General features: G+C 42.3%; 1 protein-coding gene across 1 annotated transcript in view; it reads right to left on the bottom strand.

The window, feature by feature from the left end:
* The window catches only part of HCN2 (hyperpolarization activated cyclic nucleotide gated potassium and sodium channel 2), a 150705-nt gene that overhangs the window by 55013 nt on the left and 71548 nt on the right, over nucleotides 1-24144 (bottom strand). The window contains exon 3 of the mRNA XM_082261191.1: nucleotides 1976-2137. Within this exon, the coding sequence (XP_082117317.1) occupies nucleotides 1976-2137 (162 nt within the window). The remainder of the gene's footprint in view (nucleotides 1-1975; nucleotides 2138-24144) is intronic.

The raw sequence follows: 24144 nt of genomic DNA, 5'->3' as shown, positions 1-24144 counted from the left end.
TCCCCATCACTGTTCTAGTGGGTTAAAAGGCACAAACAGCAATAGAAACCTGACACTAAAAACCCCTTCCCTCATCTTACAAAATGTAAAGTTTTGGCTGGTGTTTCACTCTAAAATGGACCAAAGACTAATGTAACAAAGGCAAGTTGCATAAATATATGTTCTAATCAGAAAGCAGAATATTTTCTGTAAGACTGTTCACATTGGTTTGTGCATTTCCCACATCACGTTAAAAATGCATTGCAGTTGCGATCTGCAGCAGGTGTCAATGTTAAGCTAATGACACATCAAATACAGGTCATAAAGCAGTGCGTTTGACTGCATCAGATAAGTCATGCATCATCATGCACAAAAGTACCATGCAATCCGATTGCAGTGCGTTTCCAAATGCAGTGGGATTTGAGCCCATTCAAAATGAATGGGCTCGCATCGGGCCACACTGAATCACATGTAAATTGCACAGTAATGAGCAGCATGTTCCTGTGCGATTCATAGTGTGAACTGGGGCTAACAGTCATCTTTCTTTGCTCAGTCTTTGTTCCTGCTTTTAAACAATGCATTTAGCTTTATGCAGTCTTCATTCTGCCTTTAATCCTTTAATCTCCAGTTGCTCTCACCGGTAATTCTACAAAGCCAAAAATAATGTACTGAAATCAGATTGAATCAAAAGTGACCCTGTCTTTTTTACCTGCTTCCCCTTGATTGCAGTTTAACAAAGTATAAACCAGGATAATACAAATAGTGAACTGTATTTTTAAAACAGGAGAAAAAAAAATAAAATAAAGCTCATGTTTATGAGGCCAAAAATGCAAATAAGGACCTGCATTTTGCTGCAGATACTTTATGCTTATAGAAAGATTATAGGGATCACAGACATAAATGTGCACACATGTAAGGCTGCACACAGATATGCACGGCTCTCATAGAAGTTTCTGTGAGCAACACAAAAAACTTCCAAAGTCTGCAGGTGCTTGTTACTGATTTCTATACTACCCACTTACTACATATAATGTCACCAATCCAAACAACCCCTTCAGGTTCCGGTGGACCCAACAGGGCCATAAAATTAGAGATCTATCACCATGACACCTTAAAGTGAATCTGTCCAATGCCAAGGGCTCATTTACACATTCTATGTGTGGCTCTGCATGAGCGTTTACATGCCTTTGTAACAGTGCTTATGTGAACTTTGTTTTAATTTTTTTTTTTTTACCAAGTTGCATTTACAATGCATTTTGGTGTGAAAAAAAATGCAGCATACTGCACTTTAATTTAAATGCAAATGAAAGTACTGCAATGGTGTAAATTTGCATTTGCACTGCATTTTAAAAACGCGTTACTTTGTCTAACTTGTTGTTTTCATCAGTACTTAGTGCGTTGAAAAACATATGCCTCGACCGTTTTCAACTTTAACCTATTTTACATAGGAAATTAAGTGAAATACTGGTCTGATAAAAGTTGCCATTGGATCACCTACACTCACTCACTAGTTCCATGGCAAGCAATTATTTTACAAGGAAAATGAAAAGAAATTTCAATGCCCTGGAACTAGCATATATCCAGTGAGTTGATCTATGGCAGCCTCCTTCAGAAAGGTATTTAGCTTGACGACTAATTACTTTTTTCATTATACCACAGATAACCACTTGACAGGCACGCTATAGCCAAATGACAGCAACAGCACAGCTGGCCAGTTCTGGGAGGCTGTCATATGACGTCCTCCCGTGATCTCCCCCTCCCCCCGTGCTGCAGCTGACATTGGTCCGTTTCCTCAGTCTGTGATCAGCAATCAGCAGCTCCTTACCACATGATCAGCTGTGCCCAATTACATGGCAACATTTTGAAGAATGACTACATAGTATGTATTTGCACTCTTGGGGAAGCAGTGCCTAAATCAATATATAGTATAACCATTAACACTGCTATGTGCAGTCAAGAGCAGACAAACTGGTTCAAAACTGTGATGACTACGTACCACCATCTTGTTGATTGAGACCCAACAATTACTTGGGAAATCTTGGAGCATTGGAACCAGGAACTGAAGGCATCCATCCCAGTGACAAAGCAATAGCATCATAGCAATCAGGTTAATAATTCTCATCACTGCACTGGCCAGGTCGTAGGTCATATGGAATATCTGCAGAAAGAAAACAGAACACAAAATAAAAATAAAAAAATGAATAAAAGAAAAAAACTAGTGAGAAACTGCCAATAAATGTTGAACATATGGATTTATGAACTTTTCAAAATTTGTAAGGCCCCTTTCACACATAAGGACCATTCATTTCATCAGTTCAGTCACGTTCTTTTGTCCATCAGTTTTTTTCAGTCAACATCCTTTGTCATCCATTTTTCGTCCGATCCGTTTTTTTTTTTAAACGGATGAAAACAAGGGCATTCATCTATTAAAAAAATAAAAAATAAATGGATGTTGAAGGAAGCGGATCAAAACTGATGTAAATGAATGATCATCCGTTTTTCCATAGGAATGCATTGATGGCTGTTTTTCATCCGTCAACGGATGGATGAAAAATGGACAAAACGGTCCGTATGTGTGAAAGGGGCCTAAGACTAGTAAAAAGCCAAAAAAATGTCCACTTTTTCCCCAAATTGCGCCTCTAAGATCTGGTGCGGATATAATTATCAGGATGACTGGGACAACTGTGAAAATGTAGACATTAGTGTAATGTATGGTCACTGTAAAACAATATAACTGCTGTCACTGGTCTACAAAAGCAAGCAAATCACGTAATGCCCTGTAGTTTTGCTTACAGGTGAGAAAATAACTGGATTTTTGTCTTACCGTAAAATCCTTTTCGCTGATGTTCATTAACGGACACAGCTTCATATCTTCATTGACAGTTGGGTTATGCTGCTCTTTATAGGAGTAGGACACTAACGGAAAAGAGTTAACAAAGCTCGGCTACGCCCCTAGGGAGTCCCAGGGGGTATACTCTCACTTCCTGCTATAGAATCTGAGCTTAGTAACAAGTAGTGTAAGAAGAATACATAACCCAACTCCACAGAGGGGTGGATGCTGTGTCCGTCAATGAACTCTAGAGAAAAGGATTTTACGGTAAGACAAAAATCCAGTTTTCTTTTTCGTTCATTCACGAACACAGCTTCATATCTTCATTGACAGTTGTGACGTCCCAAAGCAGTGTCATCATGAGGTGGTGGGGAAACAGCAAAAAAACCGAAATCTCCGAAAGAGCAAAACATAGCCAACCAGGTAACCTTAGAGCCCAACCTGGAAACAACTGGGACTCACCTACCAGGAAAAAAAATACACCCTCAAAAGGCCGCAACAGCGGCCTACAAAGGTTTGCGATCAAAAGCAGCATCCGCAGATGCCAGGACATTCACCTTGTAAAACTTGGTGAATGTATGTAAAGATGACCAGGTGGCCACCATGCAAACTTGGACCACAGGCGCCTGATGACAGAAGGTCCAGGAGGCACTAGGCGCCCTCGTAGAATGCGCCTTAACAGGGAAAGGAGGAACCTGACCCTTAATGGAATAGGCCTGCACCACCGTCTGCCTGATCCATCTGGAAATGGTCGCAGCAGATGCGGCGTGCCCCTTACGAGAACCATCCGTAAAAGGACAAATAAGGAATCTTTTTTTCGAATCGACTCAGTCGCCACCAGGTACACCCTGATGGCTCGAACCACATCCAGGGAATGTAAGGCAATCTCTTTTGTATGTTTTGGCTTAGGACAAAGCGAAGGCAACACAATGTCCTCATTCAAATGGAAGCCCGAGATGACCTTAGGAAGGAACGACTGACAGGGACGGAGAACCACCTTGTCCCTGTGAACCACCAGGTAAGGAGACCGACAGGACAACGCAGTCAGTTCCAAAACCTTGTGTGCAGAAGTAATAGCCACCAAGAAGGCTATCTTCTGTGACAGAGTCAGTAGAGGAATCTCATGAATATTTTCAAATGGCAGTTTTTGAAGAAACAACAGCACCAGATTAAGATGCCACACAGGCACCAGGGACCTTACTGGAGGAGCCAAATGGTGAACCCCCTGTATGAAGGTGTGCACCAAAGAATTTGTGGCCAACGGGCGTAGGAAAAAATTTGCCAAGGCAGAAATCTGGCCTTTGATGGTGCCCAGGGCCAAACGCTTATCTACGCTACCTTGTAGAAACTCCAGCAGACGTGATACCGAAAAGGAACAGGGGGAAACCCTCTGAGACTCACACCAAGTAATGTAGGCCTTCCAAACCCAATGAAATCTTCCGGGAAATAGATTTCCTAGCTCCTAACAGAGTAGGAATCACCAAATCCGTCAGGTCGTTAAAGCCAGTGACAAAAGATCTTCTATGAGAGGGAGCCGCCAAAGAGCATTTTGCCAAACCCACGTATCAGGACCGACAAGGCCAGTCTGGGGGCCACCAGAATGACTGGAACCCCTTCTGCCTCGATTCTGCTTAGATGTCTCGGCAGAAGCTGTAACAGAGGAAAGGCATATATTAGATGATACTGGCCCCAAGGATCCGCCAGAGTGTCTGACAAAGGATCTGGAGACCTTGCCACAAACCTCTGAACCTTCTGGTTGAGGCGAGAAGCAAGTAGGTCCACATCAGGAGTCCCCCACCAGAGACACAGTTGTTGAAACACCTCCGGGTGAAGAGACCAATCGTCCGGGCTTAGGGCCTGCCGACTGAGGTAGTCTGCCTGCCAATTTTCCAACCCTGCAATGTGCACAGCAGAGAGGGCTGGAACATATCGTTCTGCCTACCTTAGAATGCCAGCCACTTCTTTGGCCACAAGAGCCCTCTCTGTTCCCCCTTGATGGTTGACATATGCCACAGCAGTGGCGTTGTCTGATTGAATCCTTAACAGACACCTGTGTTGACGATCCGTCCACTGCAAAACAGGCAAAGCCTGATCGCCCAAATTTCCAGGATGTTGATCGGCAGACTGGACTCCTCCCGAGTCCAAACACCCTGGGTCAATGTCATGCCCAAGGTACCTCCCCACCCAGACAAGCTTGTGTCCATGGAGATCACCGTCCAGTACAGGGGAAGACCGCCAAAATTGCCGCCCACAGGGCTCCACTGTCATGGCCGCCACTATTTTCAGAAAAAAACTGAGTACCTATTGCAGAGAGAGGGAGTATACCCCCCTGGGACTGCCAATAGGCATCAACAGATTATTTTTCTGCCTAGTGTCTTACTCCTGTAGGAGGGCAGTATAACTCAAAGGTTATGAAGATCAGGAGCAGTGTCCGTCAATGAACGAAAGAGAAAAATCATTTTCAACAGAAGGGGTCTTTTACCTAACACACTAGCAAAAAACTGGAGCCTCACAGAGTGGGGTTATATGGATACACTGAGGGGCATTCCCAGCGCAGCTTTTGCCAGTATCCAATCACCTGAAGGTAGCAGCATATATAACCCATGGTCTAAGAATCAATTCTTGTGTCCTGAACAATTAAGATAACCCACTTCATGATTATTCAGGCATCCAAAAGCAATTCCACGAGGGGTGAGCAAAACCAAACAATGGCTAACAAGCCCCTAACAACAAAGCCTCTTAACAAAGAGAAGAGAACCAACTTAGAAGGCCACATGAGGGCACCTTGAGGACTTATTTACCTAGGAGAGAGTCTGCCGAAGCCTAAACTTCTAGCTGGCAAAACTGATCCACCTACCAAGTGTGGAGCAGGAGGCAGCCTGGGACATGGCTAAAGGGCATTCTAGGAGCCTTTAGGCAACACAAACAGCATTAGATTGTTGAATTGAGGAAACAAGTGGAGGGTAATCTCCTTAGGATGTTTTGGAGCTGCCCAAATAGCAAGACAACACCATGTCCTGGTTCAAATAGAACTCTGAGACCACCTTAGAAAGGAAGGAATTTGAAGGCCCCAGCAGAACCTTGCTTAATCTTTGCCATAACCATGTCAGGCTACCCTACAGGGTCTTCCAAGTCTTGGTTCTACTAAAACAGCAGACCATTTCTCTGGACCTGTAGAACACCCCCCCCCCCCCGTTGCAACTGCCTGCCAAGGTGAACACTGCAAAAAGGATCATATGCCAATGCACCTTAAAGACCGCCCTTGTCCTTCATCTTGGGGTCCGAGGACTGTCCCTTCTGAATATAATCAACCAGGGACCAATCCTGGAAAAACTGCCATTGCCATAGAGCACCAAGGCTCAACAAAATATGGCAGTTCAGAAGTATTTAGTGTGGATCAGGAAACCCCACTAGACAGGGAGAACAGGTCCACCACCTACAGATACTAGTTAAAAAAAAAATTGAGGCATTGCTGGGAGTGGGCAAGGTTATGCATGGCTAAGACAAAGATTTGCTATTTCGCCAGTGTCCAAAGAAGTGAAGATGGGAGATAACTGAGTAGTCTGAGAAATAACCCACCTTAACTCACCACTTACAACAAAAATGTTGTAAGTTGGTATGTATTGGCGTCATAGTAAAACACATACAGTCTGTCACCATTGCAAAAAAAATGTGCTTGCAAGAGACCCTGACTTCTGGTCATATTATACCAACAATGGTGTTTGTGGGTATGAAAAACACCACATCCCCAAAAACATCTAGAAAGCCAAACAATAGAAACAGTATGTGACTTTAAATGTGCTTAAACTTACAGGAAGGGGAAAGACAATTTTATGTAGATAAAATCACATTGGTTTATTGTACATTACTTGCTAAAAGCACTCAAGAACCAAGTGCGTAAAATAGCCACATGAAGCATTAATTAATAGCCTCATCCACCCTATGTGTGCTTATCACATTATAACAAAGATGATCAGCAACAGAACATACGATACTGTGATTGAAAAATATATATTCTCAAAATATTTCATAGCATGTTATATTGACGAAGAGTGGAGGCATGTCTAAACATGTTTCGCGGAAAAGGCTTTTTAGAGAGGCACCAAGGTGGCAATGACCATGAAAAAAAGTATATTTAGATGGTGTAAAGCAGTGTTTCTCAAACTGTGTGCAGCGGGAGAATTACAGGTGTGCCGTGTGAATTCAGTGGCATCAGAAGGAGGGGGGGGGGCTGGCCCGGGCTATGGCCCCGAGTGGGCCCCCAAAAAGCCCCAGGGTCTCGTAGTTCTAGTCTTACAGTATTAGTCCGAGTCCAGGGCTGAAGCCTGATCCTCCACTGGCTTCTAGTGCGACGGCTGCACTGGTTGGTAGGATCGCCTGGCATTTACCTACCAGTGACGTCACGACATTTCAATGAGAGAGCTAGGTGAGGCCCCAGCATTCCGAGCAGAGGAGGATTTAAATTCCTCCTCCACCGCTCTGCGCCTAGTTGCTCAATTTTAGCTACAGCTCCAACCACCTCCCTGCATCTTCTCCAGCACTGCACGGCTCAGAGCCTGAAGCAATGGAGCACAAGCACTGCACGTCAGAGAGGAGCCTGTCCAGTGTTCCCCTGCACCTGCCTGAGCCTAAGATGAGTCGGCCTCGCTGGGCTGTGTGCTGCTGGGGAGGGAGGAGTTAACAACGCTTGTCTCAATTCTGCCCCTGCTGCCTACTACTATGGGGGGGGGGGGGTCAAGTCCAGTCTTTGGGATAGGCTGCACAATCTATAGATGTGTGAGATAAGATTTCAGAAAGTGCTAAAGGAATAGAATGAAATATATTTTTAGGATATAACTGGCTGTGATTTGATTTTCAGATTATCTGTATGTATATAAACTGATCCAGGTGTCAGGGGCATTCTATGGAAGAAGAGGGGGAGGGGCCAAGGTGTGAGCATACCCCATCAGTAAACATTAAGTAAAAATAAATCAGTTCTTCACCAAAAAAAAACTGTTAAATCTTTTCAGGTATTCCGCGAAAAGCTTTGGATCTTTTTGGTGCGCCGCAAGACAAAAAAAAAGTTTTTGAGAAAACTGGTGTAAAGTAATCTGGCCATGTCTGAAGTATAATATTAGACAAAAAAAAACATAAAAACAAGATATTACTCACAAATAAAATTTTAAGACTATCACGTTGGATTCAAAATTGCATTGTACAGCACATAATCAGGTGCACAGTGATGACGGAACCTGGTGTATGGAGACATTGTGAGGGGGGAACCTGGTGTACAGTATACAGCCACTGTGAGAGGGACACCTAATGCAGGCTGGTTGGGGCCCCATTGCATTACTTTGCCCAGGATTCCATGATGCTTTAAAGAGGGCAGTGATATACAGCACTGGCTGTATTACAGAAAACATTTCCTAAATCATTCTCATATTATGTGCAGGACACAAGAGACTTGTTAATTATTGAAGACATATAAAACCATTGTGAACTGTGGTTGGTGACTCTTGATATAGAAACCCTTCACAGCTAAATTCTGCGTCATCGCGTTATTGTGGCGATTGGGGAATTTCTAAAAGAGGAGAAGCAATCTGTATGGCCCTATAACCAGTTTATTTTAGAATTGCTAGAGCACAGAATGTGTCTATTTTTGACTACTCTTCCTCCAGATGCAGTGGATGGCGACGGGGACATGATGTGCCCCATGGTATGCCAACCTGTAGCTTGGGGGGGGGGGTGGTAGAGACAGCTGTTTTATGAACAGAATTTGTCGCTGTACATGGCACAGGTACATCAATGATATGTTTATGATCTGCACAGGCTCCTGTTTGGAACTTGATGAATTTATGTCGTGGAATGGGTGCAATGATTTCAATCCCAATTCTCCATGACCTGTGACCAAATTAAGGTGCAAGAAGATGGTTATTTGATTTCAGATTTATATAAAACAAACCTAATTGGCCAATATGATTTTACACATCCCAGGTCTCTTAGTAATAGCATTCCCTATGGACAATATCAGAGGTTGAAGATCAACTGCACAAGGGAGGAGGACTTTTTAGTTCAATGAAGACAGCTACGAAACCGATTAGTGAAAAGAGGCTATAACAACAAATGCCTTAAAGGATAAGTATAGCCAAAGCTTTTCTGGCTATACTTCAATAGATCACAGGAGGGCAGTTCGTTCTCCACTCCTGTGACCGGCTAAAGCCTGCTTTCGGCTGATGTCAGTCAGCCAGTCCAGGCTCGGTATAGATCCCATGCCGCTAAGAGCCTGAGCAAGGCCCTCTCCCACCCCATCCACAGTGAGCGCTGGAAGGGCAGAGCCGGGAGCCAGCGAGAGAGTCACCGTACTCTGCTCATAGCAGAGGGGGAGAACTGAGCGATCAGCGGTGATTGACCGTTCAGTTCTCAGGGCAGAGCTGTGTCGTGACAACTGCAGCTAGGATCAGAGCTGCAATCATCTAGGCGAGTATAATTTTTTTATTTTTCTGTATTCCTGAACTTCTTCTTGAAAAAAACAAAAATTAGGACTAGGGAATCTGATTCTTAAACAGAAAGGTAAACCAGTCTCCACTAAAACACTGAATATTACCCATTTCTCAACAACATCCCCAGATTTACAATATTCTCAACAGACACTGGCATCTACTTACGGAGAATCCATTGGTGGCCAAATATATAGTTAGTAATCACTTTCAGACTCACTAAATCCTTACCCCAACTATCTGACTCGTAGCCATCTTACAAGCATACCTGCACAAGTGTCTCAATGTGACAGTAGGCGGGGAAACTTCAGATACCGGACATGCAACTTTTGTGACTGGATCCTTGAAGGTGGATGGGTTACACTATCTAATAGGGACCACTGGAAGCCACATTTCAACAATTGCCTGACAGTTGGGGTAGTGTATGTTATGCAGTGTTTCTGCAATGGCTTTTATGTAGGCAAGATGAAAAGACATTTCTGGAAAATAATATGTCATCATAGATATCTTATTCAGGACAGAAAGATGCATCTGTCATTTACATGTCCGCCTGTATTACAGATTTGACGCCACAGTGATAAAGCTTTTTTTGCATTAGAACATGTCATAAGCTCGTGAAGGAATATTGACAAACATCTTCGTCAGTTCAAAACCAAATGGATTTTTAAGTTAGAAGCCACCAAGGGTTCAGGTGAAAATATCAGTTTCAAACTGTTTCTGTAAGAACACCAATTAGTCATACTACCATTCATTGATTCTTATTGGTGCCTTCAATTTGTTGCACAAGAGCTCACCAACAACACTACATTGGGTTTGTGTATTTGTTTACTATAATCCTGGTTGCTTACCATACATTTTTAAGATGTGATGGTGTTGCCTGGGGAAGATGAATTTGGGAGGTCTGTCCCCAGATGGTTACAGCGTGGTTCGGTGTGTAGTCCTATTAATGCTTGGCTTTCTTTTTTGTTTGTTTTTTGCGTTGCTTTGTGCTGTCTTTTGTCCTTTGTGTTATTGTGGTCTTGTTGTGATACAATTTGGTGTGTGTATTTTGTATTGTGTCTTGGATGGTGTATTGTACATGTTGGTCATTGTCAGGTTTTTCGTGTTGGTATTGGGTCTTGCTCTATTTTGTTTTGTTTTTTCTTTTCAAATGTTTTTTTTGGTCATTTGTGTTGTATTTATGGTATCCCTGTTTATTAGGGATTCCTTTCTATGTGTGGGCCATGGCCTCATCCTCTTTCTCCTTCCCATTGTTCAGCATTCTGGTCACTAGGGTGATGGACGAGGCGGCACCCACGCATAGCTACGCATTGGGTTACCCCGTTGGTTTCCTGGACCTGTGAGTGGCGGGTGGGGCTATTGTGTGGTGAACTGGTGCTTCTGATCTCCCTGGGTATGTGAGGCACAAGCTTTGCATCATTCAAGCCCACAGATATACCTACTCATGCCTGGGATCGCTGATGAGTTTCCAGCGGTGGGTGTGGAGGAGCCACACACATATATAGAGTTAGCGTGGAACCCAAGTTGTTGGTTCTATTCTACATGGGGGACGCATGCTCACTCTTGTTTGAGAGCAATTAAACACTTTTGTGATCACTTGATGTTAGAGCTCCTTTATTATTATTTTTTCTTTGATATATGTAAAAAAAGTCCTGTTGAATCTTGGATCCTATCCTTTAATATAGAGCTCTTGCTTCATTATATGAACATATGGGATCTTCCGATTAGTGGTATGCTTTAAAATACTGCACCTGTGTGTGTGTGTATTTTAATTTGCTTTTGGCTCCAGTGACTCATTGTTTTATATTGGTTATATACACAAAACATGAAGATTTGGTATCACTTTGACCTACCTCCTCTGCGCCCACCTGCCTCCTTTGGGAAGGTGCCATCCAGGTGCCCTCCTTTCTTAGTCTGATTATGTACTGTACAACTTCATTTTACATCTGATTTTATTGTTTCAGTTGTTAACAACTTGGCGTCTCCTGAAGAAGCCTTTTCTGGGAAACACACTGATCCCCCAAGCCCTGTTAATACAACATGCTATGAAATATTCTGAGAATATATCTTTTCCACCATAAGTAAAATTTGAATATCATGTTGCTGATCATCTTAGTTATAATGTGATAAGCATACATAGGGAGAGTGAGGCTATATACAGGGTGTTTTGTTACATATTACATGCTATTGATGCTTCATGTGGCTATTGCAGACTATACACAGTGTTGACAGGGGAATTCCTCCTGCCGAACCATTGTATTCTCCCAGCAGTAGGGGAAGGGGTGCCGGGGAAGCCACATCCTCTGGGACAAGCTATACCAGCCGCTAGCAATAATCGCATGCAAAATACAGCAGGCTGGTTGTACCCAAGTTTAATCGAACAACTTGGTACATTTAGCCTGCCCATACATGGTTTGAATCCCGTCCAGTTCCTGCTGAAATGGCAGAGATTCAAACCATCTATGGCCGGCCAATGTTATGCACTTGATTTTTGATTGCTTTTAACAAATAATGTAGATAAAATCACATTGGTTTATTGTACAAGTTTAAGCACCTTTAAAGCTCAATAATTTATTTGGATTTCGACACTTCTTGTCAGAACGCTCTCTTCTGCAGATGTTGGGTTGACCTCAGAACAGGAATAGGAACAGGAAAAGGGGAGGGAAAATATTCCAATCCGCAGAGAGCTTCCAAAGCATCAGAGGGATCTCATTGGTAAAAGGTATCAGTCAGGAGAAGGGCACAAAGGGCTTTCCAAGGCATTAGATATACAATGGAACACAGTGAAGACAGTCATCATTAAGTGGAGAAAATTTGGAACAACAGTGACATTATCAAGAACTGGACGTCACCCCAAAATTGATGAAAAGACAAGAAAACTGGTCAGGGAGGCTGCCAAGAGGCCTACAGCAATAATAAAGAAGCTGCAGTAATATCTGGCAAGTACTGGCTGTGCAGTACATGTGAAAACAATCTCCCGTATTCTTCATATGTCTGGGCTATGGGGTAGAGTGGCAAGACGGAAGACTTTTCTTCCCAGTAAAAACATCCAAGCCCAGAAAAGTTTTTGCAAAAACAGATCTGAAGTCTCCCAAAAGCATGTGGGAATATGTGTTATGGTCTGATGAACCCAAACTTTTTAGCCATAATTCCAAAAGGTAGGTTTGGCACAAAAACAACACTGCACATCACCAAAAGAACACCATACCCACAGTGAAGCATGGTGGGGGTGGCAGAAACCTGACATTTTAACAGGGGCGTGTAGACTATTTATATCCACGCTACACACACACACACACACACACACACACACACACACACACACATATATATATATATATATATATATATATATATATATATATATATATATATATATATATGAAGCCGAGTAAAAAAAAATTATGTTACCTATATTTTTTAAATAAAGCCTCTGAACTCTGTTCAAAATTCAAATTTTTACCCAGCTGTGAAACAGGTCAAAGTGACAGCCAGGATTTCCAGGCATTAGCAGCCAGGAGTGTTGGCATCGGGAGAGGAACAGAGCATAGGAACAGAGCATATGACCAAAGTAATTGGCTTTTGTTTTTTATAACACGTGCCAACTGCCCAAAGTGGCATTTGGCACTGACAGAGCATCTTTCAAGTCTTACAGGAGGTTATGGAACAAAACCCAAATAAGATGTGCAGGCATCTCTAGGTATATGCATTTAACTCCTGCTGTCAGTTTGCTCTGCTTAATTTATTAAAGTTCACCTTAGGCTCCATGTACACGGGACGCTGGAAATGGCCGTTTAGGAGCAGTTGGGCGTTTTTTTCAGAAGCCCCTGAACCCATCTACATTTTATCTTATCTGTCCATGTACACCAGGTCGTTTACAGTCATTTGCAGGCAGTTGCGTTCAGGGACTGTTTTTAGAACGCAATTATTTGCGTTCGAACGTGTGTTTCCCGGCGTTTCAAACGCACAAACGCGTCCGAACGCGTCTAAACGCGTCCGAACGCGTCTGAACGCGATGACCCGCGTTTAGCGTTCGCGTTTTTCCATTTTAAAGGGGAATAATTTTTTTGACCTCTAGGAACGCTTCTAAACGCAAACGCTGCTAAACGCCCGCTAAACGCCGGTACAAACGCGACTGAACGGACGTTTCAAACGTCCTAAAAATTCCAGCATTCAAAGGGACTTTTAACAACGTCCCGTGTACATGGAGCCTAAATCGTCAAATACAATAATTTGGTCTCTGCTGCACCCCAGGTGGCACTGCCTAAAACCAGACCTACTTACCCTAAGGTAGGAATGGCCTGAAGCTACTGTGCAGCAAATAGGTCTCGGGAGAAACGCCGTTATATAGCTGTGTATGGAAACCCCTTAGAAGCCAGCTTAGCAGTAATTATGTCAGTTGAACAAGACCTGCCTTTAGGCTTTTGGGGAAACACCATAAATGTAACACCTGGTGGCTGTGAGGCCTCTTTATATACTAATGTCTGAAACATTCTGGGAAGCCTGTGAGAGTGGTATTATAGAGAAGTATGTTTGCTGGAAAACTACAAGGCGTGTTACCAATTTTAGACATTACTTTCCAGACAATTCCAAGTACTAAAAGTTATTGTATACAATTTCCTTGGAAATGTTTGAACTATCTTTAGGACTTAAGCTTTGACGATGGAGACTTTCAAAATGCAAGGAACCCTGCTAGTATGTTGCATTTTGGATCATCAAAGTACTGTGAATAAAAAAAAAAAAAAAACTAAATCTCAGCAACAATAATATCCATTTGAAAATTAAATCTACCTATACACGTTACATTTCTAAAATATTTTAAATTAAAGGTCATTTTAAGGTTTAGGATGTTTTTGTAAAAAGGTGAACTTACACTTTTAAGCAAAACCCCAGATTTTTATTTACAGATTATTTACAGGCACCAAATTACAGATGAGACATTCTTATATTATGTCAAAAAAGTTAGATTTTATTTCCATCATTGACACTTTTAAAATTACAGAAAACAAAAAAAAAAAAAATGGTGTCTGCAAAAGTTTGGGCACCCTGCAGAATTTATAGAATGCACTGCCCCCTTTGCAAGGCTGAGACCTGCCAGTGTCATGGATTGTTCTCAATCATCATCTGGGAAGACCAGATGATGTCAATCTCAAAGGTTTTAAATGCCCAGACTCATCTGACCTTGCCCCAACAATCAGCACCATGGGATCTTCTAAGCAGTTGTCTAGAAAACTGAAAGTGAAAATAGTTGAAGCTCACAAAGCTGGAGAAGGCTATAAGAAGATAGCAAAGCGTTTTCAGATGTCAATATCCTCTGTTCAGAATGTAATTAAAGAATGGCAGTAATCAGGAACAGTGGAAGTTAAAGCAAGATCTGGAAGACCAAGAAAAATATCAGACAGAACAGCTCGCAGGATTGTGAGAAAAACAATTCAAAACCCACGTTTGACTGCACGATCCCTCCAGAAAGATCTGACAGACACTGGAGTTGTGGTACACTATTCCACTATAAAGAGATACTTGTACAAATATGGTCTTCATGGAAGAGTCATCAGAAGAAAACCTCTTCTACATCCTCACCACAAAAATCAGCGTTTGAACTTTGCAAATGAACATATAGACAAGCCTGATGCATTTTGGAAACAAGTTCTGTGGACCGATGAGGTTAAAATTTAACTTTTTGTCCGGAATGAGCAAAGGTACGTTTGGAGAAGAAGGGGCACAGAATTTAATGAAAAGAACCTCTGTCCAACTGTAAAGCATGGGGGTGGATCAATCATGCTTTGGGGTTGTATTGCAGCCAGTGGCACGGGGAACATCTCATGAGCAGAAGGAAAAATTTATTAAATAAAATTTCAGCAAATTTTGGATGGTAACTTGATGCCATCTGTGAAAAAGCTGAAGTTAAAGAGAGGATGGCTTCTACAAATGGATAATGATCCTAAACACACCTCGAAATCCACGGCGGATTACATCAAGATGCGGTGGATTACATCAAGATGCGTAAACTGAAGGTTTTGCCATGGCCTTCACAATCTCCTGACCTCAACATAATTGAAAATCTATGGATAGACCTTAAAAGAGCAGTGCGTGACAGACAGCCTAGAAATCTCAAAGAACTGGAAGACTTTTGTAAGGAAGAATGGGCAAAGATACCTCAAACAAGAATTGAAAGACTCTTGGCTGGCTACAAAAAGCGTTTACAAGCTGTGATACTTGCCAAAGGGAGCAGTACAAGATATTAACTCAGCAGGGTGCCCAAACTTTTGCAGACGCCATTTTTTGTTTTCTGTTATTTTGAAAGTGTAAATGATGGAAATAAAATCTAACTTTTGTTGGAAATAAAATCCAACTTTTTTCGACATATTATAAGAATGTCTAATCTGTAATTTGATGCCCTTTGGAGATTTTTCCATCTTTCCTTGGCTTCTTTATGCACGTTAATACAAATTTTTACCTGGGGTGCCCAAACTTTCGATCCCAACTGTATATATATATATATATATATATATATATATATATATATATATATATATATGTGTGTGTGTGTGTGTGTGTGTGTGTGTGTGTGTGTGTGTGATTTTGCATGTCCCGCCCTCCTGGCTACGGCACATGACGATCACCAGTTTACTTTGCATATGTAAATAACAATAGGCTCTCTGACAGTGTCGATGTGCCGGGTTTGGTTTCCCTGCAAAGCAAAGAATAAAAACTGGCACATCCCTTAGTAAAAGCACCTCACAGTAAACACTTTAAACATAGTTGAGCACACATTTAACCCTTTGACTGCAACAGATGTTAACCCCTTCCCAGCAAGTGTCATTAGTACAGTGTCAGTGTATATTATTAGCACTGACCACTGTACTAGTGTCCGCGGCAGTTAGTTCTCCCCAGCATCAGTTAAAGTGTTACTAAACCCACAACAGTAAAATCTGTCTGTAGATGCAGAATAGCATGCTTGTTATACTCTCTGTGTAACCTAAGTGATTAATCCTCTGCATTGCGTAAAAAAGGCTCTTTGATCCTGTATGCACAGATCCTCCCCCTCCTGCAATGTCACTCTGGACAAGTCCAGATAAGACACAGTGAGTGTAGTCTGGCTGCCCATGCTCAGTTTGGTCTCTTGCTGGAGAGAACATTTCCTGTTTAAGCTGAGCTAGTCAGGTCACATGGTATTGACATCACACATGTGGGGGGCGTATACAGATCCCAAATGACAGCCCAATCCCTCCCTCCTCCTCCATGCCCAATAACTAAAAGGAACACAGTGGGTGGGATTTCACATCTTGATTCATGGATGATCTGCCTCTCATAAAAGCATGAGGACACAGGCTGTACTGGATTTCAGGAGGCAGCCATTCCACAAACAGGATAACACCACTGTACATGTTTTTGCAGTGTTATTTTTAGACATCTCAAAGGCATCAGTAACAGCCTGCAGACGTGCATTTTAAGGTAATAGATATTTCTAAACTTTAAAAAAAAATTATTTCCCAATTTCTAAATTCATAAATAATACAGATCATGCCAAAAATGTGTTGTTTTCTTTTTTCATACTTGTGATCCTTCTTTCTTTCTGTGCATTTCCTCTTTTTCACTCTCTCCCCCTGTCATCCTCATTCCACCAGGCACCCCACTGCCACCTTGCTAATACACTACCCCGTTATCCTCTTCCCACCTGGCACCCACTGCAACCTCCCTAACACTACCCCCCTGTCATCCTCATCTTCATCACACTTGGCACCCCACTGCCACCTTGCTAACACACACCCCATCATCCTCATCCCCCTCCCAACTGGCTTCTCACTGCAACCTTCCAAACACACTACTCCCCGTCATGTTCATCCTACCTGAAACCCAACTGCTACCTTGCTACCACACTACCCCCTGTCAACCTCATTCTCCCCCCACCTGGCACCCCACTGCAACCTTACTAACACACTATCTCCTGTCACTATCTTCATCACACCCGGCACCCCACTGCTGCCTTGCTAACACACTACCCCCTCTCATCCTCATCCCACCTGGCACCCCACTGCCACCTTGCTAACACACTACCCCGTCATCTTCATCCTCCTCAAACCTGGCACCCCACTGCAACCTTGTTAACACCCCATCCCTGACATCATCTTCATCGTACCTGGCACCCCATTGAAACCTTGCTAACACCTTACCCCCGGTCATCCTCATCCTCATGTTCATCACACCTGGAACCCCACTGCAACCTTGCTAACAAGAGATTAAGAGGGGATATGATCAACATGTATAAATATATAAGGTGAAGTGAGCTTGGTGTTGGGTTATTCACTTTAAGGTCATCACAGAGAACAAGGGGCACTCTTTACATCTAGAGGGACCACCATAAGAGCTGTAAAAATGTGGAATAGGCTACCTCCAGAGGTGGTTTTGGCCAGCTCAGTAGATTGCTTTAAAAAAAGGCATGGATTCTTTCCTAGGATTACATAATATAACTATGTACTTAAAATGTATAGGTAAATTTGATCCAGGGAATATCCGATTGTCTCTCGGGGATCAGGAAGGAATTTTTTACCCTGATGTAGCAAATTGGATCATGCTTTCCTGGGGTTTTTTGCCTTCCATTGGTTCAACTCTGGGTATAGGACTGTGTATATGGGATTGTATGGTTGTGTTTACTTTTTTGTTTTTTTATTCATTGAGCTAGATGGACTTGTGTCTTTTTATTTAACCCGACTATGTAACTATGATATGTTTTATAGCAAAAAGTAAAAAAATATTGGGGGTTTTTCAAAATTTTCTGCAAAATATAAACGAAAAGTTTATATTTCACAAAAAAAATAAAAAAACCCAGTGGTGATCAAATACCACCAAAAGAAAACTCTATTTGTGTGGAAAAAAAGGATAACAAATTAGTTTGGGTACAGCGTTGCATGAACGCCCAACCACCAGTTAAATTAGGGGAGTGCCGATTGGCAAAAAATGCCCTTGCCATAAATGGGGTAAAATCTTCCGGAGCTGAAGTGGTTAAAGCTCTACAGAGACTGATGACTGGTAACTGCACGGCTACCATGTGGCTCAGAAGTCAGTCATTAATAGTAACACAAGTAGACATAGCAACAGTGATCCCCTTCACATCCACCTCTGAAGGCGTCTGATACAATCAACTGACTTTTAGCTGCATTTCAGAACACTGCTATCAAGTCCATTTAGTGGACACCAGACCCTCTAAACCCTATAAACCCAATACATTTTTCAGTCTAACTTTTAACAGCCACCATAAAAGCATAACACGTTTTAATTTTGTCATGCTTGGAGCCTCAGGGTGGAACTTTACCCATATCAACCTAAATAAAAACTTAATATTCTTTAGCAAGGAACATACATGTCAGATTAAGTTATGCTACCAAAAGCAGTGTGAGCTGTTTGTCTCCAGCATTGCTCCCGTTTCTTCTTGCTGAAAGCTTCCATTTTCCTAAAGCCTTAACAGCAGTCTACGTCAGGAGATCGGTTTCTACAAATTTGGCATAGTGCCTAAAAAAGAGAGAGCAACTGAGCATGTGCAGAACAGGGTGAGCGTGTATTACTGAATTTTTAACACTACAGACAGTTATTTTTAATGTTTTACCTGCAAAAGGGGCCAGCCTAAAGAGATCTAACAGGACAGGGTTTACAGGACAGCGGTTTAACAGGACAGGTTCCACTAAGAACAGACCTCGCCATGGTCGACCAAAGAAGTTGAGTGCGTGTTCTCAGCGTCATATTCAGAGGTTGTTTTTGGGAAATAGACGTATGAGTGCTGCCAGCATTGCTGCAGAGGTTGAAGGGGTGGGGTTCAGCCTGTCACTGCTCAGACCACACGCCGCACACTGCATCAAATTGCTCTGCATGGCTGTCGTCCCAGAAGGAAGCCTCTTCTAAAGATGATGCACAAGAAAGCCCGCAAACAGTTTACTGAAGACCAACAGACTAAGGACATAGATTACTGGAACCATGTCCTTTGGACTGAGACCAAGATAAACTTATTTGGTTCAGATGGTCAAGCATGTGTGGCGGCAACCAGGTGAGGCATAAAAAGACAAGTGTGTCTTGCCTACAGTCAAGCATGGTGGTGGAAGGGTCATCGTCTGGGATTGCATGAGTGCTGCCAGCACTGGGGAGCTACAGTTCATTGAGGGAACTAGGAATGCCAACATGTACTGTGACATATTGAAGCAGAGCATGATCACCTCCCTTTGGAGACTGGGCCGCAGGGCAGTATTCCAACATGATAACCCCAAACACACCTCCAAGAAGACCACTGCCTTGCTAAAAAAGATGAGAGTAAAGGTAATTGACTGGCCAAGCATGTCTCCAGACCTAAACCCTATTGAGCATCTGTGGGGTATCCTCAAAACGGAAGGTGGAGGAGTGCAAGCTCCCTAACATCCACCAGCTCTGTGATGTCATCATGGAGGAGTGGAAGAGGACTCCAGTGCCAACCTGTGAAGCTCTGGTGAACTCCTTGCCCAAGAGGCTTAAGGCAGTGCTGGAAAATAATGGTGGCCACACAAAATATTGACACTTTGGGCCCAATTTGGACATTGTCACTTAGGGGTGTACTCACTTTTGTTGCCAGCAGTTTAGACATATATGGCTGTGTGATGAGTAAATGAGGGGACAGCAAATTTACATGGTTATACAAACTGTACACTTTTTACTTTACACTCTTTACTTTACAATGTAGCAAAGTGTCATTTCTTCAGTGTTGTCACATGAAAAGATATAATAAAATATTTACAAAAATGTGACGGGTGTACTCACTTTTGTGAGATACTGTAACTAAGTTATATACAGAAGGTGAGATAGCTGTCTCCCACCTCCTGGTTGACAGATCTATCCGAGAGATATCATGTTCGTATCTCTTGAATAGAAATTCCATGCTGGACAATAATATACCAATTCCAAAAATTCAAGGTGTACATATTCGAAAATATTCATATCTGTATAAAACTGTATTTTAGGGAGTGACCATAGGATGGTCATAAACTTGTGACATCCCATTGAACACTTCCTAGCCTCCTAATCGGCCAGATAATTTCCGGCAACACCCTCCCTCAAGGAACAGTAAAGGAGGGCTGTTTTAGCAGTCTGCAGGTCTTGTTTAACATCAAACCAAGGAACATCTGCAAATACTCAAGAGCCGCATCCATTCTGTTCATTGATTGGACTTTGCTGAACCAGAGCTTGATAAGTACTTATTCTCCAACCATTTTGTTTTCGGTTGCATTATCTTCTCTTTGTTTCCTTGTAATAACCTTTTTCCATAAATACTTTACCTCCACCATTTTACCTTTTTCCCTTTTTAAACAATCTTTTAAAAAGTGTTAAAATTGTTTCTTATGCGCTAACGCAGAACTTAAATAATCCCTGTCCTTTGAAGTGTGCTACTATGGTGTAACTCTCTGGATATACCGGTCTATGGTAAGAGTGTGTGTTACAGATGTTTATTCTAAAGTCATAATTGCTATTGCTAATATTTTGAATGCTTGATATTTTATGATAGGAAATATCTGGTAGCAGCGTAAAGAATGAATTACTAAGTTAACCAAGCCCAGTGACAATCGCTCTCAGTCTGTTGGCACTTTGTTGTCCTGCAAGCTAAAAAATCTTTCTGCAGCGTAAGGCGAGGTGTGTCATTGCGTATCAGTGACAGCACGGCGTGAGTTTGAATAGCCATTTGTCACAAGCTGGGGAAGAGGGTAGTGGTCGGATGCCGTGTTTGTCACAGAGACCTAAAAAAAAAAAAAAAAATGAACCCCTAGACATTTATTGACCCTCCGCCATTTTACTAACCCCTAGAATTGTTTGGTGGACCTTTTGGGAAACCCAGCAGTCCAAGGTTTGAAACAGATGAACAAAGCCAAAATTGCACAAGGGAGGCCCCTGTCTGTTCTCCTCTTGGAGAGACTGGCAGTAAAGATAAAGCCAATGTTGCCTCTTTAGTAAACACATGGTACTCTGGGAATCCTTTGTCCTGCATTAAATCTTTATTTACAAAATCAAAGACATAGCTATAAAACAGTTTACGAATAGAACACATAACTAAAAAAAAAAAAAATCACAGAGCATTGTTTGAAGCTCCACTGAGGTGACCTAGTGATTTCAACCCTACAATGAAGCTGATGAGCAGGTGAAGTATGCTAGCAGCTAGCATGGAGTGGCTTGGGAAGAGGCAAAGCGGAATCCTGTCACATATGAAACTTTCTAGGGTGTGTTTCCATCTTTCCTTTCTTCATAGTTAGAAAAAAGAAGATAAAACTGACCCAAAGCGATTATAGGTCCTTTCAACTGCATTTATTTGCAATGAGCAAACAACATGCAGTCCAGGACCTGACAAACTAAAAAGTGTTGGGTTCCCCCCACCCCCCAAAGATCCAATATAATCATCATGACCAAGAGCCCAATTTACACACACAAGGAAACTTCTGTTGGGTCATTGAAGTTTAGCACTTTTATCTGTTTCTTAATTGATTAGCTACAACATGCTGTGCAAGTAGCCCCACACAGCAGCCAAGATGCATGTTAAAAGCAAATGGACGTTGTAAAAATAAATGTTTTTCGCAAAAAAAAAAACAGTGTTCTCTAAAATATGTACAAAATAATGTAGCCCCTCTTAGATGCATAATACTTGTGTTTTTCTTCTTCTAGATTTACATGGCAAATGTTAGGAATGCTGTAAGAACTTGCCACTATTTATATTGTGAGATAGCAGCTGTATCACTAGGTGGCACTGTTTGTTAATAAACTTTACAGCATCCAGCAAGGTGCGAAATGTCCGATCTCTACAAATACGTACAGCATTGTATTAGCAGTATAAAGTCATCTTTACAGGTTTTGGGCTTAGAACTTTAAGAAATATATCGAAAAAAAGAATGATTGAAATAGGGAAATCAGAATAGCCAGTGAAAACAAAAGATGAATAAACTGTAGCTGTTAAGAGATCACAACTTTTAGGCCCCTTTCACACAAGGAGTCCATCTGAGTCAATTTTTCTCAGCAGGGGATTGATCCGCCGATCCCCCGCTGAACAGGCGGATGGCAGCTGTGTCTCTGCGCTGTGTGCGGAGACAGAGCTGTCAGGTCCCGCTGTTCTCTATAGGGGAATCGGATGGGAACGGACCGTCTGTCCGTTCTCATCCGATCCGCTGAACGGATGGAAACTAGGGTTTCCATCCGTGCAGATATGATGGATCTGATAGAGATACATGGAGCATCCGTTCGGTCCGCCTGTGTGAAAGGGGCCTAAATATGACAAAGAGAATTTAGAAATTAAATAAATTGTCAGCTAACTACAAAATGTACATTAAAAGCATTCAAGAGGATAACCCAACAATACAGAATAACTGATGGATAAAAATCAAAAAGCATACAGTGCTATCTCCTTGTTATAGACAAGCCAGCTAGAGTAAGCAAACACACAGTTATACATCACTGAATGCCATGTACTCCAAATTAGAGGAGACCAATACATACCAAAATGCTTCTAAAGATCAGTAAGGCTACACGGAGTGAATTTCTTTCCTACAACCAAGGGTAATAAAAAAGAAAACAGACAGTGTTGATGCGGGAATCCCTCATGCCAGGCCATTTTATTCTCCCAGTGGGGGGGGGGCAGGAGTAGGCGGTGGAGGCCATTACCGCTGGAAGAGGACAGTGATTATCGCTAACAGCTATCGCAAGCAAATCTGGCAGACAGGCTGGCTGTACACAAGTTGATAGGTCAACTTGGTACATCCAGCCTGCCCACTAATGGTTCGAATCTCGGCCGGTTCCTGCTGAGGTGTTATATATACACACACTGAAAAAAAATGACAACTACATTTGAGACACAAATACTGTACACTCTATACCCCACCACCAAACACTACTGCGCTCAAGTGTTTCCAGAGATTCAGCATAGCCTTCTTCATGCTGACATTTAGCAAAAAAGAAAAATTGGGGGGGGGGGGGGTATACCTTACCTGTAAAGAAGTGTTCCCAAAGTCCTGTAGAAATCCTCACTTCACTGATGCCAGTTCTCTCTTTACAGTGGTGAAATTCAGTCGGTGCATGAGCTTGGCTGCCTGTGTGTGAAGATCCTGTCCAGACTCTGCAGCTTTACCCTCCTCGTCTGTCCCCTCTCCTCCACTAACAGAATTTCTTGCATTCTTTTCAAAGAATGCAAACCTTTATGTGAGTGGAAGAGGAGGTTTCTGCCTCTCCTCCTCTCACAGAATGGTTGAGCTTACAAAATACAGCTGTTTAATGTTTCTTAGCCCTCAAGTCAAGATATGGCTTTACTGGCTCTATAGTGTAGGGCTTATGAATCCAGGGGAAGCGTTTCTAGTAAAGTGTACAGGTAATACTACAAAGCTTTCAAAGATATTATATAGTCTATTGTGTGCTTCCAGCCTTGGGACAGCTGATCCAGAATTTTGGGTTGTCTACAGAAAAGGAATGGTGGGGATATTATCCAACTGGGTCACTAGTTCGGGTGATCCTGCTGACATCAGGGACTCCCTCACTTTCAAGGGATTTTCTCTAACTTCCTGTTTTGGCTATGGGACAGGAAGTGAAGGAAAATCTGGCTAATGGCACACAGATGGCAAAAATAAAGCTTGCAAAGGTTATAAACCCCCCTTACATTATCTAAAATGAAAAAAAAATGCCTTTAGTTCTACTTTAATTGGAACACTGATTGCAGGTCAGGTCTTCTTTGACCAACATCAGTACCTGGCTTCACAATGTTCTTTTGGCTGAATAGGCAAAAATTCCTATAGACACATTCCAAAATCTTGTGGAAAGCCTTCCCGGAAGACCTGCAAATAGGGGGGGGGGCAATCCATTTTAATGCTCAAAGTT

Source organism: Pelophylax lessonae (assembly GCF_965119305.1).
Source record: "Pelophylax lessonae genome assembly, chromosome: 1".
NCBI classification, from domain to species: Eukaryota; Metazoa; Chordata; class Amphibia; order Anura; family Ranidae; genus Pelophylax; species Pelophylax lessonae.
This window is presented reverse-complemented; position numbering and strand designations above follow the sequence as displayed.